Source organism: Coturnix japonica, chromosome 3 (genome assembly GCF_054131305.1).
Source record: "Coturnix japonica strain WE chromosome 3, WE-NBRP24, whole genome shotgun sequence".
In the NCBI taxonomy this organism is placed as follows: Eukaryota; Metazoa; Chordata; class Aves; order Galliformes; family Phasianidae; genus Coturnix; species Coturnix japonica.
Window position 1 is genome coordinate 41,177,734 of NC_140665.1, and position 16,871 is coordinate 41,194,604.

The following is a 16,871-nucleotide window of genomic DNA, read 5'->3' on the forward strand; positions in this document are numbered from 1 at the left end:
TGGAATGCTTTATTTCTTCCTCAGTCTTGTGATCATGGCTTATGGCTACCTGGCTGCTCCTGGGGTGCAAATTGCCATCTTCTTGATCCTGATGGGATTAGATGAGAGCAGACCTGCCAAGAGCTGTGTAGTTCATCAACAAAGAAGTGCTGAGTATTGCATTGAAGAAAAAGCAATTATCAACTATATCAACTATAGAAACCATGGAAAAATTTGGGATATATTCAGAAAAACCTAAATAATTAAAAAAATAATGCTGGGCTCTGTCATACATACACTGTGGGAAACCTCACATCTTTTATAGACATGAGTGCAGAATTAGAAGTATAGCTAAATTGTTACAGTATGAAAAACTGCAACTTTAAACTTATCCTATTTGACTCCAGCATGATTCTAAGTGATAATCAAGAAACTAAGAATTAATGTAAACCTTGGAGAATTGTGTATGTTTGAAATTAAATGTGATACACTTACTGGCAATATATAGCCAGCAAGTGCAAGTCCTCACAGCATTTTCACCATGTTGTGGCATCTGAAGGTCTTCCCTGCCTTACTCAGTGCATGCTGAGAGTTTTCAATGAAATGTTCTTTTTGCTCTTTTATCAGAATTAGACCCAAAGTTACAGAGCACTTAAAACACCAAAGAAAGAGTTTATGTACTATTGCTCATATTCCCTCCCTGCTATCATGAGGACCATTTCTTATCAGAGGACCTGGATTCTCCTCCTTGGCCCAGCCTCTGGAAGGGGCTGCTCTTGTGCTCGGTGCTCCTCAGAACTCACCTGAATGTTCCTCCAGTACTAGGCTTGGCACCAATAGCCACAGTGTCTTCTAAATACTGTTCTCACCAGATTAATTGCTTATGTTCCCCCATTGGTTTATCTCAGCAGTTGCTCTGCATCTGCATTCTTACGACCATTGCATTTCTCATGACCAGTGTTGTGTCACAGCACATGCTTCTGCACTTGTTGGCTGCAGAGTGCTCTGTGATATTTATGTTTAGGACAGGAGGTTCTTGCTTGGAGCGTCTCAGATTTTAATGCCATTATCTGATTAGTTTTTTTCCTGCAGAGTACCTCAGAAGAGGTAGTACTGGTCAGGGAAGAAGCTTATTCAAGCTAGATGGAAATCAAGTCAATACTAAATTCTGATTCAACTAGCTGCTTCATTGTATGCTCAATCATTAAATGCAGGGATTATCCCATTGGCATTTTTGAGAATGGACATTTTGTTTTAGGTCGGGCTGTCCTACAGCATTCATACAGCATCATAGATTACCACTGACGAAGGCAGTGCATCATTGTTGGTGTGCTGCTGAGCCCACATCCTCTGAATCTGGACGTGAACTCCTCTGGCAGGTTCCCAAAGGGGGAGGCAGTGATGCCCATGATCTCTGATTCCTATGCCACTGAATCAATCTCAGCATTTGTGCACTCTATAAAAACCTCTGCATGTATCTGTATACAACACTTTTGTGTGTAGTCCTTGTTTTCTTTGTACAGGTTTTCTAAAAACCATTCAGAGAAAGCAAATCTCTGAGGGCTGCAAAGCCAACAAATGATAGACTTCCCCATCCTGGATGAGTCACAGCAGCCTGCACAACTAACAGGTGCGCAGTGGCAAAGTGAGCACAGCAGGCAGTGCGGGGTAGCCTTCTCAGTTCTGAATGCTGAGCTCCTTCCCTCTCCAGCACAGGGTTTAAAAGGAGCAGTCAGACACCGAGCTCTTGAACACCTCTTTCATTTTTCCTGTAAATCTTTGCCACTGGATAAGCATCTTTTGTAAATTGGCATATTTTCCAGAGAAAGAGGCAGCCCTCAGACCTGTTCCATTTCTCCCCATGCTGCCAGCACATCCTAGCTCCTGCTGGGGCTACGTATCTGCACGCAGCTCCTGAGTCGAGTCAAAGATTGGATCCAGACTAGCTCTTGCCTTTAATCTGCTGCTGGGCAGGGCTGGTGCCTGGTGACGCGCTGAGCTAAGCTGGCTGCAGCAAGTTAATAGAGAAGCAGGAAGGTGCCAGAGCCCTGCAGAATGGCTCAAGGTCTAGGAGTGTCTGACCAGCACCACGCTCCTGAATGCTGAAATAAGATGATAAAGCTGTCTCACAAGAAACTGCAGAAATTTTTTCTTAGAAAGGTAAAATGCTTTTTTCTTTTCTTTTTTTCTTTCCTTATGTTGGCTTCCTGCTTTGCCTTCCAAAATTAGACTGATGACAAAGTTTGACAGTTGCCTTGTTTTTGTGTGCTCAACCTTGTGTCTCCTTTGCCATGAGATGCCTGAAGCTGTTTTCTTGATGCCGTGTTTTCTTGGCTCGTGGTTTGGGACAGGATGGAAATGATCAGAACTGCACTTGGACAGCATGCTACACAAGCTAGCTTGATTACAGGTTACAGGCTGTGCCACCCTGCCCTTCTGTGCTGCCTTGTAACCTTGTTTTTTGACACTATATTCTGAGTCTCTTGGGTTGAGTTTTAGTGCTCCAAGTTTCATTTGCAGTGCAAGGGAAATACTGCTCATTGTGACCAATGCTTATTTTGGGGGGCTGGGGGAAGGTATTGAAAGCAGGTATCTGTATATTTTTTACATTTGTGTTTTTTACAGTGTTTTCAAATATAGCCTTGTAACTCAGTGAGCATGCTATGCTTTCGAATACTACTATGATCAAAACTATTCGGGTTGTAGTTTGAAACTGCTTCTAGATCATACTTTATTTGGTACTGTACCCATCTGGGTACTTAGTGCTGTAGTGACTGACAGTCCAAAATAGCATTTTCTGAATATCTGATTTATCTCAAGTTGCTGTTATGGCTACATGCAAGCACTACCTTGTAATTATGATAATACACATACTTAATTGTGTTCCTTCCAGTCCCTACTTCTCTTCATTGCTTGTCCATGCAGTTTGCATTCCAGATAACCCTACTGCATAAACACTGTTAGAGGTTTATCTCAGTTTTTAGTATGGGGGCGCCTCAACTATAATGAACTAGGTTCTATGTTTTCACCACAAAATACAATTTCAAATGATGGGATTTCCTACTGATAGACTTGTCTTCTCAACAAAAGTTCAGTATTTGGCTGTGTTTTAGCTAAAAACAATTTTAACAGTGTGTGAATGAAGACAATGGCCATGTTCCTGTGGTGGTTAGATCTGGTACGTAGCTCACTGATTTTGGCACTTTGAAAGATTACGGATAGTTAGCTGTACTGCTTATTTTGGAGTTGGTTTCTAGCACCTAAACACTGACAGCACAGGCATGTAATTGAACTTTTGGGGCTTCTTATGGTACCTGACAATTTTCCCTTTTGCCAGAGAATGTTTTTTACCACTGGCAGTTCCTGATCAAGCGATCATCATTCCACTGTGATAGAACCATAACAGTTGACATTCTGTTAAATTTTTGCATACAGGACTGGAAGTCCCCAGTCAATTAACATGGGTAGAAATGTAAGAGAATGATTGATTCTTTCGAACCATGCTAAATTTGAACTTGGTGTAGTTGTTGGAAATCACGTGTTCTTGCTGAGCCAGTCATTTGAAGTGATAAAGTGAAGGTGGGTGAAACCAAAAAGGAGATAAGTGTAGTTTAACATGCCAATAGCAGTCGGGCATTGATAATCTAATGGGTCTTGCAGGAAAATGCTCTATTGTGAAAAAATATCTATATGGTACCATACAACAGATGCTGAGGATTCACATACTTACCTGTGGTGATGGTTCACATTATTTTCCCTGGAAGTGGGGTGGAGAATTTTCAGTAACATGTTTTGATTTGTGGTGATGTCTGGAAGAGAATTTGTGAGACTGTTTCAAGCTTCTAAAAGTTCTGTGCCCGCTCAGTTTGTAGGGACCTTTTTCTAAATGTTGGAAAATATAGGCACCACAAAGCAAATGGCTCTCTGCTACCACTGACTATGTTTGCATACATCTGAATCAAGCGAGTGTATCAGCATATGAAGACAGAATCTTGACTCGTTCTGATCTTGGGCTGTAAGTCAGGGGAATCAGAGGCCACATCATCCCAGACTGCTTGATCAGACCACAGCTATTATCGAAAGTTCTGTTTTTTTTTAAACACATTTTCAAGCTTGTGTCCTTTGGTTAGATGTGTAGTTCAGCTGATGATTGCTTCCTTTACTTACATAGCCACTGTCCCAGAAATGTCTTTTTCATGAAAGTTTAGAAAAGGACCTATATCGCTTTTCTTGCTTTTGTGATTGCAACTGTACTGCAGTCTACCTGAGTCCTTGCCTACCTGATAATTGTTCAAATATCTCTGTGCACTTAAGTAGCTAAAAGAGCATGCTTGGAACTTTGCACAAAAAAGAATGCCCTGAATTTAATTTACTTTTACCTTAGAACACATAAATAAATAGGCCTTAGAATGGTCCTGTGTCCTCTTGGCAAAAGTATCTATTGAGCAATGACTGCAACACAGGAGACTTGAATCCCGGGGGTTGGACTTGATGATCTCTAAGGTCCCTTCCAACCCGCACGAGACTGTGAGACTGTGTGAGACAGCAAATTGATTCCAGCAATTAGACTCCATCAGAGCTTTCTCTTTAGAAGCAAGCAATTCACATCCCATGTACATTACTAATTGTATGGACACCAGTAGCTACATATGATTGAGTGATTTTTATGTACATGCAGAGTTTCAGAGTTAATCTCTTAATGGTTTTGTGTGAAATGTATAAGTACGCCTCCACTAGAAGTTAATATGGTGTATTTCAAGCTCACAATATTATTCAGTGGAGCTGTATCAGACTAATTAAATTTATAAGATGTCAGAGCTTTTGTTGAATTCATCTGCAAGCTCACCTATTTCTAAAATGTAGGTTTTTTGCTTTTTTTCTTCTTTATTTACCTTAAAGCGTTAGTCCAGTTTCTTTCTACCTGCACAAATCTAACACTGTCTGCAGCATCTGAGAATGTAACCAACAGGAATTCTGAAGGCAATTTGTTTGGACATCAGATGTGTTGTCTGTTTCTTTTGTTTATTTATTTGTTCTAAATAATTGCAGCTTTGATTGCAAGCAGAACTTGGTTGGCATCCCTATATTTAATAATCTCACTGAGTCAGTAGGGAAATAAGAAGTGAGTGGAAAACATTGATTTGAATGTTATTCTAGTAGAAAAATAGATTTTACTAAAAATGAGTGATTTTTGAACTTTGCTGCTCTACAGCAAGATGTTATCTCTGTTAACAGGAGAGAAGCACTTAGGCAAAACAAAACAAGTCATTTATAGTGATCTGGTGCTGTAAGTTCATATTTGTATATATTCAAATACATGCTTGTAGCATTAAAAAAAGGCTTAGTTACTCTTTTTCGGAGCTGTGTAAAATTAATTGGAAACAACTGCAATGTTATTACTCTTTTGTGGTTTGTGTGACATCTCCCTACCTTTTCTCCATCACTGCCAACAGAAGTTTCTGTCCTAAGGGAACATATGACTGAGCCATTGATAGAAAGCAGAGAAAAGAATGAAAGACTGCGTAGCTCCAAAGGAATCTGAGAGAGAGCAGATCTTTTAGACTTTACCTTCACATGTATGTGAGTCATACTCATGGGCAAGGTATTTGTAATCTTTATGATGCTTTTTGTGTTAATTTTAATATAAAGCAATATGCTTCACACGTCTAATAGTTTTCTTTATCATGTGCTGTCCCTTGTAAGGCAGTCTGTATTATTAGGGATCTGGGCAGCTCCTTTATCTGTGCATTGCAACAGCATCCACCTGGCTATTTGCAGGGCTTGGGCATAAGCAAGATAAGAAAAAAGACTAATTTGCTATGTACAGCAGTCTGCTTCTCTTGGAATCACCTGCTTTGTCTACATCAAGAGTTGTCCCTGATGCTGCATTGTCTTCCAGTTGTAAATCAGTGACAGGGATTTCTTGCAAAAATGCATCGTTTGACTGTAAGTACATGGATGTCTCTCTTGCAAGAAAGTTGTCTGAAAATTACACTTCTAGAAGTATGTGATTATTTATAATTCTTCAGATCCTTCAAAATTCAGAACTAGTAATGACTAAGCATGCCCACATGAGTAAGTGATGGCATTCAGAGAAATTGTCCAAAGAGCCCTTAAAACAGCTGTTTTCAGAGGAAACAAAATTGGAAGCAACTGGATGTGTTCCTGTCTGGGTTTAAGTGGAAAAGCTGCAAGCAAGAACAGCTCAGACCTCTAACTTTTATACTCCTTTCTGCACACATAAAAAAGATGTGTCCATCAATTGCAAGTGTGACACTGAGAATGTCTCATAGACAGGCAACAATTAGGACTCTGAAGTTTTGGGTCCTGTGCTGTGGGTGGTAGAGGATGCAGCTATTTGTTTTGTTAGTAGTCTGCTTGGAAAAATCGTAAGGGAAGCTTTCCAAGCATACGAACCTCCTAGATTTCATGAGATACTAAGAAGAAAAAATGTACTTGTGAAGATAGTTTTACTGTAGCTTCAGTAGAGTGTGTTTAATTCTAGGCATCTACATAGAATTACAAATGAAACATATTACAAATGAAAATTGTATCTCCATATAAAAGCAGTGTTAAGGTTGAATATTATAAGGCACTTTTGCATTTAAATCCCTTGATTATTTTAAGAAGATATAAGTGCTACGAAATAATCTTTTGGCATTATGTTTTGTACTACCTCCATGCAGGAGGAATTAGTGTCAGAATTGCAAAGGGATGTTTTAGTTGAGGGAATTGGGGATGGGTTTGTTTTTGAACTAAGCAAAGTGTATACTTTCTTTCTCACCTTGCTGCCTAAAATAGCTGAACCTGTCAAGCTTGTAAGTTTGTGAAAGAATTGAGCCCAAGGCAGGCTTCCGATGTGGAAGACTTCAGTCTAAATAGACTTGATTTGGCAGAAACAGGAGCAACTGAAGCATAATTCTGTGATGGGGATGCGTCAGCAGATTCCACAGAAGGTGGTGCTCATGGAGATGGTGTGAGAACAACCACACTGAAGTAGACTGAAATTGAGCTGTTGGGGTTCTATGTCCTTGATTCTTTCTTTTTCCAATTTGAGTGCATTTTGAGCAATGCTGTGCCAAATTCTGTGAGCACAAATGAAAATGTCCTACTCATACACTACCACTATGTTGGCACTTCCACTGCAGTCACTGGGATGGATACTGTTACGTAAGGGTTGTGTAACTGAATTGCAGGTGTCATGCAAATGAAGTCTAAGCCCAACTGACAATTTATTGTATATGATGAATTTGAGCCAATGCAGTCTGGGTGGAGTTCTTGGTGTTTTATTTGCCATGCATGGTATGGCAATCATTTCAAGGTTAGGGAACAAATATGAGCCAAGCACTTTACCTTTACCTGAGGGAACAGAAAACAGGTTCCTTTTAAACCATCAGGGCACTCCTAATGAGAGGTATGGATTGAATAGCAGCAGTTATGTGGAATAGATTTGTATGTTATGTATTTAAGTATAATATGAAAACTCCCTGAATTTTTCATATGAATAAAACCATTACAGGAGGTTAAATAACAGCTTTACTTTCATGGGTCAAAAGGCTTGGTAGAGCTGTGTCATAGTTTTATGTTGGCAGGCTTTCTTCTTCACATATTTTCTAAACAAATGAAAAGCAACCTCCTTAGATGTACCTATAGGCCTTTTATAAAATTGCTTATATGAATCCTAACTAATACACAGGCAAAGATTACAATACAGGTTTCTCTCCTCCCTTCTTTATTAATGCACTTCTTGACACTGTGGATTGTCTACAGAGACTGTGTGACTCATCCCTTCAGCTCACAAAAGGTCTCACCCCCAGTATCTCTCTGTTTTTTGCCAGCAGGCAAGTGCTTGCCACTGGCACTCTGCTGGCTCTTGAAAAATGCTTCTGGACTTGAACTACACCCATTTACTCTGTCTTCTGGGGTAAATGCTGAAGTGATAGAAACCTGTCAAATAACAGAACCATTGTGACTTTTGGAAAGGATTGCTCAGGTTAGTTGCATGGCACAGCCTTGCTCTGTGATGTGCTGCATGACCGTTATCAGATTACAGACTGGCCTGGCTTGGAAGGGACCTCCAGGTTCATGAATCTCCAGCCCCCTCACCGCAGGCAAGGCTGACAGCCTCCACATCTAGTACTAGACCAGGCTGCCCAGGACCCCATCCAACCTGTCCCTGAACACCTTCAGGGATGGGGCATCCACAACCTCTCTGTGCAGCCTTTTCCAGCACCTCACCAACCTCATAGTAAAGAACTTTCCCGATACCCAACCTAAATCTTCCCTCCTTCAACTTAAGACCATTTCCCCTTGTCCTGCTGTTATCTACCATTTCAGAGAGTTGTCTCTCCTCCTGTTTACAGGCTCCCTTCAGGTACTGAAAAACTGCAATTATGTCACCCCACAGCCTTCTTTTCTCCATGCTGAACAAGCCCAGCTCCTTCAGCCTGTCTTCATAGGGGAGGTGCTCCAGCCCTCTGGTCATCTCTATGGCCCTCCTCTGGACCCTCTCCAACAGAAAGACACTATCTTCTATTGGGGACTCCAGACCTGGACACAGTACTCCAGATAAATCTAGGGCATTCTCTAAAACTGCTGTTTTTGCTTATTTTCCCCCAAGGAAACACTTTTCACTGAGCATGATAATTTTACTGCCAAGTCTATTGCACTATTTTCTTCTACTACATCCAAATGATGCCATTTGGAAAATGGAACTCCTTTTTCTTCACCTAAATGACTTTATCCTCTTGGCTAAATCCTCAAATTGTACCCTGTCCTCAAGCATGATCCCTTCACTCTTAGCTTGTTTTCAAGTGGTTTCCCACTTCTGTTACCTCTATCTGGGATTCAGCACTGTAGCTAACAGCAAAATACGCATACTGTGCACCTTCTGCTGCAGCACAAAGGATTCTTCCTGTAGGCAGAATGCTTGAGAAACCTGAATGCCATTCTGGCCTGGTTCATATTTTTTTTTTCCCCCTGTTTTACCGGTGTGATAGGTCACTGACTTTTCAATTGAATTCATGTGGTCTTCCATTTCTTTAGTTGTGTTCCTTTGAGAACAGGCATCAAGTATCTGTGCATTAGTTATGGTCTATGTGATCTTCCTGGTCTTGTAATTCATGTGTAGCTGCATTATTTGCTTGCTGTTCTGAGTCCAGCATTAGCACTGACATGTGCCAGCTTTTGTAGCTTTCTGGAGTGATACACAATCTCCTTTTCAGCAGCTACTTCTGACCTTTAATGATTATTTTTAAAAGGCAGAAACATATGAGCTTTCTGTTTTGAAACTCTCAAGAAGTAAAAGGTGCGAGCTTGGCACTGATCTATTATCAACAAGTTCTGGTGCTACTATATAAATGAAGGTATGAGACATGCAAATAAGGTTGCTTCTGGCGTGTTTCCAGGTATCACACAGATTTAACTATTTCTTCCTTTGCTTGTGTTTTTTTAATCTATTTCAAATTTGATGCAGGCTACAAAATTGGGTGAGTCTTAGAGGAAATGTATATACTGTGTTTTCTCGAGAATAGTATTACATATCTACACTTCAGTTGTGTAGGCAAAGAGATTGCTTCACCTACCTTATGCTAGTGGTTGTCTCAGCTCAGTGCCAACTAATTTAACAGGAAAAAAGTAGCTCTAAGATACATCTTCATTTTAAGCTGTCCTGTGGGCTTGTCTGTATTTCATCTGTGGCTCTCTGATTTTCTGTCTCAAGCAGATTAATGTTCTATCAAACACAGTAAAAATCATTACTCACAGTACACTTGTAACCTAGTATATAAGTGAAGATTTAATACTTGCTACAAATGTACTGTGCAGCTCTAACCGTATATTTCTAAAACTAAAGATAACTTAAGATGTCTTCAGAGATGTAGGATGATGAGATGCCTGTGTTAAATCTTCAGCAACACTCTATTAAAGAAATGGGTTTGTTGTTAGGTCTACATGCAAGCAGTAATCCCAAGGAAGTCTATTGTGAGATCATAAAATCATGGAATGGCTTGGGTTAGAAGGGACACCAAAGGTCATTGAGTAACAGCCCCTTGCCACAGGCAGGGCTACTAACCTCCAGACCTGTATTAGACCAGGCTGCCCAGGACCGTCTGCTTTCGTATTCTGATGGATGTAGACCTCTTGTGCTCTCAAAAAGGCATCCTTTAAGAGTAGCCAGCTTTGTTTTGCTCCTTTGCCTTTAAGGACAGCTTCCTAGGAGGTAAATGGCCTAATGAAGAGGGAGGCTGGGTGCTGTTGGGTATAAAAGCAGAATATGCTCTATGGAAACATGTGACTAGTTTTATTAGCTCTAGTGCCCAACATCTTGCAGCCAGTTTTTTTGGAAGGTTGATGCAGAAAGGAAATCATTTGTGTTTTGTTGTTGTTTGTTTTTCAGCAGGATGTTAATAAGATCTCATTCCCTTTTATTCTCCTTTTCCTACCCTGTGCTGCTAGATAATTGAACATTTCCCCCTTGTCTGAAGGATGAAAGAAAGCCTTATCTACTTAAATACAAGCCATCTGTTAATCTAGAAAATAAAGGTGTGTTTGTGTAGATCGATATGACTGAGGAAACTGGTAGAGGCATTCTAGCTTTTGTTTAATATTTTTAATAAAAAGGAAAACGAATTCATACTTAAGTTTAATCTCAGGGGAAATATCTCTGGGAGTCTTAACAGGATGCATTGTTAAGCTCTGAAAATCAAGGTGATCTCACAGCCCTCTCAACGAACGAGTTTATGTATGAGGGCATCTGCTGTGTCTCACTTGTGAGCTTGGTGGGGAAGAAAGTCATCTTAGTACAAACCTAGCAGCTATGGTAAATGAAAGGAAAACTGGTTAGAATTATTTATTTATTTATTTATTTATTTAAATCTCACCTTTTATATTGCTTCAGGGAATAGCAGATTTTCTTTAACAGAAGGTGTTAGAAGGTGCATGGTTGTGCAGGGAAAAATGAGCCATTTATAAAAGTATTAGAAAAGCTGAAGTGCATTTCAGTTTGAAGTGCTGAGCATTGCCACAACCTTGCACCTATTTATGCGTGCATTCGTAAGAAATATTGTGAGCAGGGAGGACTGGACACTGGGAATCAGACTTCTGGTACTGATTTGTCTGAATCACCTTACAAATGCAAATATGCTTATTTATTTGGGATTACCAACAGCTTGGGGAATCTGGGCAACAATATCCAGTTATGAAAATGACTTCCCCTTCATAGATGAAGGAAAGACTGAACAGCAGTAACAGAAGTGGAGAGAGGGAGACTGGGGGAAAAAGTCTGTCACAAAAACTTCAGTTTTCTCAGAATCCATAGTTTTTTCAGCATCGTAGATTTTACAAAAGACTGTTCTGTTACTTTGTCTTTTAAGGTAATAATGAACTGCAGTATTTATCAAATGACATAAAACCTGTGTAAAATAGCTGAGGATGCTATAGCAAGGGACTTTTTGGTAAAAAAGAGAACATGCAGAAGACGAAGGTGATAAATGCAAGAAAGTTGTTTTCTTTGTCTTGATCTTTTGCCTTTCAGTTTCATGCTGGAACAGAATGTGCCTTTTGTGGTCTCCTGGGTTAACATTTACATACTACACATTTTACATCAAAAGGACATTTAAAATAACCTCATTCTCTTAGAAGTTGTATCTGAACTCTTCAACTTATCATCTGATTGTAATGAAAAAGAGAAATTCAAGTGCAGAAAGCAATCATCTTGATTGAAAGACAAGCCCTGCTTCTAGAAGTGGTTATGCAGCTGCACTTGTTGCACACTTGAGTAAATCCAGGCTAATAGACCTATGATTTTCTCTAGCTTCTGCACTGAGAATTTGCTGCTATTGTTCTCCTAATGCTGAACATCGTTTGTTAGAGCAAGCGGTCAACTAATGCAGATAATAATTGGTTACTCTAAACAGGCTTACATCTAGTACTTGCTTGCAAGTGTTCCACTAAAAAAATGATGTTTACCAATGGCTTTCGTATCTTCATTGTACAATAAGGTCCAGCTTGTTCTTGTCAAGTCTATTAAAAAGCTTAGAAAAGATTGTGAAATTTGATGCCTTTCCATCAGGCACTAGGAAACTGAAACTGAGAAAACATGCCAAAGTTGTTGAACATTAAGGTTTTCAAAAATGCGTTTAAAACGTTTTTATGCCATCATCTTTTGGTTGGAAGACATAGGTTCAGTTTAGTAATGAAATCTTAACGTAAATACCATGGAGAGATTTGGAAAATGGTTGATAGAAGCTTCACAAGACATGTTATTTGGTGGCAGCAGTGGTGAGTGTTTTATCACCTCTCCCTTTAGACTTCACAGTGCTTATCTCTGCTTCTGAAGAGGACATATATAGTCCTCAGGTCTGAAACTGCATGCCAGTACTCATACCAGAAAAGCGTCTTGTTTACCTGTTAAAGCCTCACCTAATCACTATCGGTAGTCGTGAATAGAAGTTACTCGGTATGCTTTGTGTGTGCCTGTATGAAATCTGCTCTGCAGTTCAATGCCTATCGTTGGGAGAGCAGTTGAAACAGAATAGAAGATGATTCCTCAAATGAGATTGCATTAGTAACCAGTTTCATGGGCTACCAGTTAAGGGAGCAGAATGTAAACAGTGTGCTGAATAAAACATGCTGTAGATTTGGTTTTGGACAGGGTTTCCATGGCAGCATGGGACACAGTGACCTAATGCCGTTGGGGAAGCTGGCCTCAAAGCAAACTCATGACTCTTGTGTACGTATGTCAAGGGAACATGAGGGAGGAAACTCCTAGCTCCAGTTCTCTGGGCAGAAATGTCTCCTATGGAAACAGCTAGAGTTCAGGGAAATCAACTTTGCAACAAGGCAAACCATGGGAGTCCACACAAGATCAGTGGGAGAAGGAAGGTAGGAGGGAGCATTTCTAAATTGTTGAAAGAAGGTGACTGATCATTCCTGCAGCCCTGTGATAGTGAGCTCTCCTTGCTCGGAGGAAGAGGCCCAGGCAGAACACAACTGAAGGAGGGGGAAAGTTGAAGCTTCTGCTCGCTATTGCTTTACACACCCTCCCAACATGCGTCACTGTAGAAGGATCTGTATACTTGTATTTTAATTAAGAAGTTTAGACTGGAATCCTACAAAAGCCGATTTGGGAATCTAGTATTTACAGATGAGTGATGATTTTTAATTTTCCTCTTACGTTTCTGGAGAGAAGCTTGTGGGGGGGGTGGGGGGCAACCCACTGTGTTGTGTACTCAAATTTGAGCAGTGTCATAGATGTGGAAAAAGAACTTGGGACAAAGATTACAGTATTCAAAGTGTTATTAGATTGAGACTGGCATAATTTTTTGTACCACTGAAGTCTGGCAAAGCGGAGTTTACTTTATGTAAACTGCAGTATAGTAACTTAAATAGGATAAGATAGAATAACTGATTCTGTTTGCATCGTTTGGAGAATCTTCAGATTTGCACCTTTCATGATGAGTGAGAGAGTGTCTAAAGATTATACACCTTTCGCAAATGACTGAAGTGTAGACTGAAAGTGACCCATTGCTGCAAACAGTGGAGGTCAGCAATGGGATAATGTTTCACATTAAGCGAATTGAACAGAATGATGAGTACAAAAAACATATCAAATCCCTTAATTCCTTTTAAAACCCCACTAATCTCTGTGATTGTAGATAATCCTCTGAAGCAGCACCAAACTGATATGTGCAGTGTATGGCCATAAGCACAATATTTAGCCTTGTAGATTGCTCGAACTCCACTGGTCGCTTTCAGAAACTCCATTGCATGTCATTTTCTTATTTCTTCACACATACTGAAGTATAGAGTGTTGTGAAACTTGGAAGTGCTCTCTTTGTTCCTACCCTCTTCCTTAGGTTTTGTCAAGAAACGGTTCCATATTACAGTGTTAAATAAATAAATAAATAAATAAATGCAAACGTGCTTTTCCAAATATTCCAAAGACAGGTTGTATTTGGTCAACAATGGAAAAAGACAACAAGAAGGTTGCTGACTTGCTGGGAAGAAACAACACCCTCATGTTATTTACGAATAGTGTGCTGGGGCTGTTTACTTCAATCTTAATATTCTTTACCAAAACTATTGGAAATTGAAGATTAATAATACTTTATCTCCTTGAAAGAACATTTGTCCTACTATGATCTCATCTCATTCCATTCCTTTTCTGTTTTCCCCACCACTTAGAAATATGTTTCAAGACAAGCAAGTGAAAAATTCCAGATTCTCAGCTGGAAGTTAGGAGACTGAATGAGAAGCTAAAAGACCTAATAACAACTACAGAAATTGGTCTTTCCTGATCAACACACTCTTTCTTCTTCCTTTACCAAAGTTTACATTTAAAATGAATCAATTTCTGTTTTCTTTAAAGATGGATATGCACATCAGAGCTATCTTGAATCTGTGGAGCTGGAAAATGAGGTAGGATTAGATGCAGGGAAAGTATCCTTACAGGTATAATCACACACACTTCACCAGGAATACAGTTTAATTGAAAGGCAGCTTTGTTTATTGTTTAGCTTCATAAGCTTTTATTTACTCTTTGCGGCCCTGATTTCTGTGCAAATAGCTCCTCTAAGCTTTAGCAGCTTTACAACTACAACTTGTTCAGACAGACAGATGGTGTGATGTTAAATCCACCTGACTGCATCATCAATGATGAGAGGAGGCATGAATGGTTTAGCTGGTTTGGGGGTTGCGAGGCTGGGGGCTAATAGGGAAGCAAAACTAATACTAAAACAAATTAATGCATTGTTGTTCCCAGCTGCCCCGACAAGTGATAATGAGAAATCCTGAAATTTTTACCTATATATATAGGTATATATATAGATAGGTAAATATATAAATAAATATTCATATATATATATACCTTTTATTTATATATATAGCTATATATATATATATAATTAAATGGTACTTTAACTGTTGTCTCATTTTGGGTCTCATTTGAGTTTATATAGTTACACTAGATTAAATAATTATAAATAAATAATTATAATTTAAATGTATGTAAGTAAAAGCTTATGGAGGTAACTAAGATCTTAATAAAATACCAAATTATAATGTCTTTCTGAGAAAACAGAGCAGCAATCAAAAAACATATGTGAATGACTTGTAATGGCTCTTGCAGGTTGCTGAACCACCTGATGTAAGGATTTTTTCTCATAACTTCTAATCTGTCGGAAAAGATTAGGAATTGTACCGATAATAGCCAGTGGTATTAATCACTGCACTCACTAAACTTGTGTGTGTGTGGGGGGGGGGGGGAGGTGGTAGGGAGGAACAACACAAAAATCTTTCTACGTTTCTTGCAGTCTATGAGTTTTTGTGTGCCTTTCTTTAACACTGAACTAGTGATTTAGGATGGTTTTTTTTCTATTGACTGGTCACTGTTGCTTTCTACAGCATTTGGACGTATTTTAAACTGTTTTGATCTAGGCCAATCTCAAACCACCATCTTGTAGAGACCTGCAGGGTATAACATCAAAGGCAGAGAAGCTTCTAAGTCTGTATGATTTTATTATTTCAAAAATGAAGAAGGAATGTGCTTCTTGCATCTGAATGTCAGTTATTTCAGTTAATAGTTGCTCTGAATGCTGCATTTTCTTATGAGATGACCCATCTTTTTTCTTGCCCACAAAACACACGAGTTTAATCTCTTTGGAGGTGCCTGTTTTTGTATAGCTAAGTGAAAAAAGAGGAAGATTAGAAGCAAGTGATGATATGGGAGATATAGTAAAAAATACTTAGCTTTGATGTTCTGCATTCTTAATGAGCAAGTCTCATAATTTTCACAGGAAAGGTCATAGTGCATCCTTTGCATAATTTAATATCTTAACTGGGGGCAAAAGGGATGCCTTTAAAAATTGGATGATAAAACACAGTCACAGTGCCCAGAGAGATACTGTAATGACCAGCTTTCCTGAATTTAGAAGTCCATTTAGTAATCCATTTCCTAAGTAACAGTGGCTGGTAAAGTCAGAGAAGTGAGATGTCCCAAAATGTGTGATCACAACTCTTACAACATATTCCAAAGGTTATTCCTGTACCCACTTAGCCCACATGTCTGCAAAATAATGTGTCTTGTATATCTCAACTATGCTTTTTCTATTAGCTTACTCCACTACTCCCATTGGAAGGCTTCTCTTCTTTCCCAATTGTGAATTATCAGCACTTTTAACTATACTTTATTAACCCCTCTGACCTTGGGTTTGTGATGTATAGAGATGTTAGTGGGTTTTGAAGTGTTAATGGTCAGAGCTAATGACAAGCTTTCCAAGCGTATTGCTGAGCTCATTAAAGGTTAAGCAATGCTTTTGTGTATTTAATGGATAACCAATAGTATTAAATATTTGCTGAGTAAACGTCCAGGAATTGAATCATCTATTACAGGTAGCAGATAAAATAAGTGCAAGATGACCTAATTTATGCAAACTTTTTAAAAGGATGGCCATGCAAAATGATCTTGTAGTTATCACTCTATTTAACAACTCTTAGTTTCAGGGTTAATGTTGGACACAGGAGTTAAAGACCTAAATAGTTTTTCTGGATGTTTTCTCCAACCGACAGTAATGGTTTTGTACAACTAAATCTCTTTGTGAAAGAAACGGCATTCAGATTTGTGCAGTGCTTGGACCTTTGGATTTACTTCTATATGAAATTCAAGATAGCTACCAAAGGAAAGCAGTGGTTTTAGTATGATCCAAAAGACCAGTCACTTGTTTAGACACTTGCATTCTGTTTAGAGATTGAATTGTGCATGGCTGGAGAAGAGACTACTTTTTTTTTAGCTTTCTGTTATGGTTTAACCTGGCAGGTGACTGAGCACCACACAGTCATTTGCTCAGTCCCTCGTCTTTCCCAATGGGATGGAGAAGACAACTGGGGGTGAAAAA

General features: G+C 39.2%; 1 protein-coding gene across 2 annotated transcripts in view; it reads left to right on the plus strand.

Annotated features, from left to right (window-relative positions):
- Positions 1-1,975: 1,975 nt before the first annotated feature.
- The window catches only part of RPS6KA2 (ribosomal protein S6 kinase A2), a 216,835-nt gene continuing 201,939 nt past the window's right edge, over positions 1,976-16,871 (plus strand). Inside the window, exon 1 of one of the 2 annotated variants that reach the window (XM_015858006.3) lies at positions 1,976-2,139. In XM_015858006.3, coding sequence (XP_015713492.1) covers positions 2,092-2,139 — 48 coding nt within the window. In that variant the 5' untranslated portion in view covers positions 1,976-2,091. Of the gene's footprint in view, positions 2,140-12,753; positions 12,862-16,871 lie in introns of those variants that run through there. The other variant, XM_085543446.1, reaches the window with a different exon arrangement.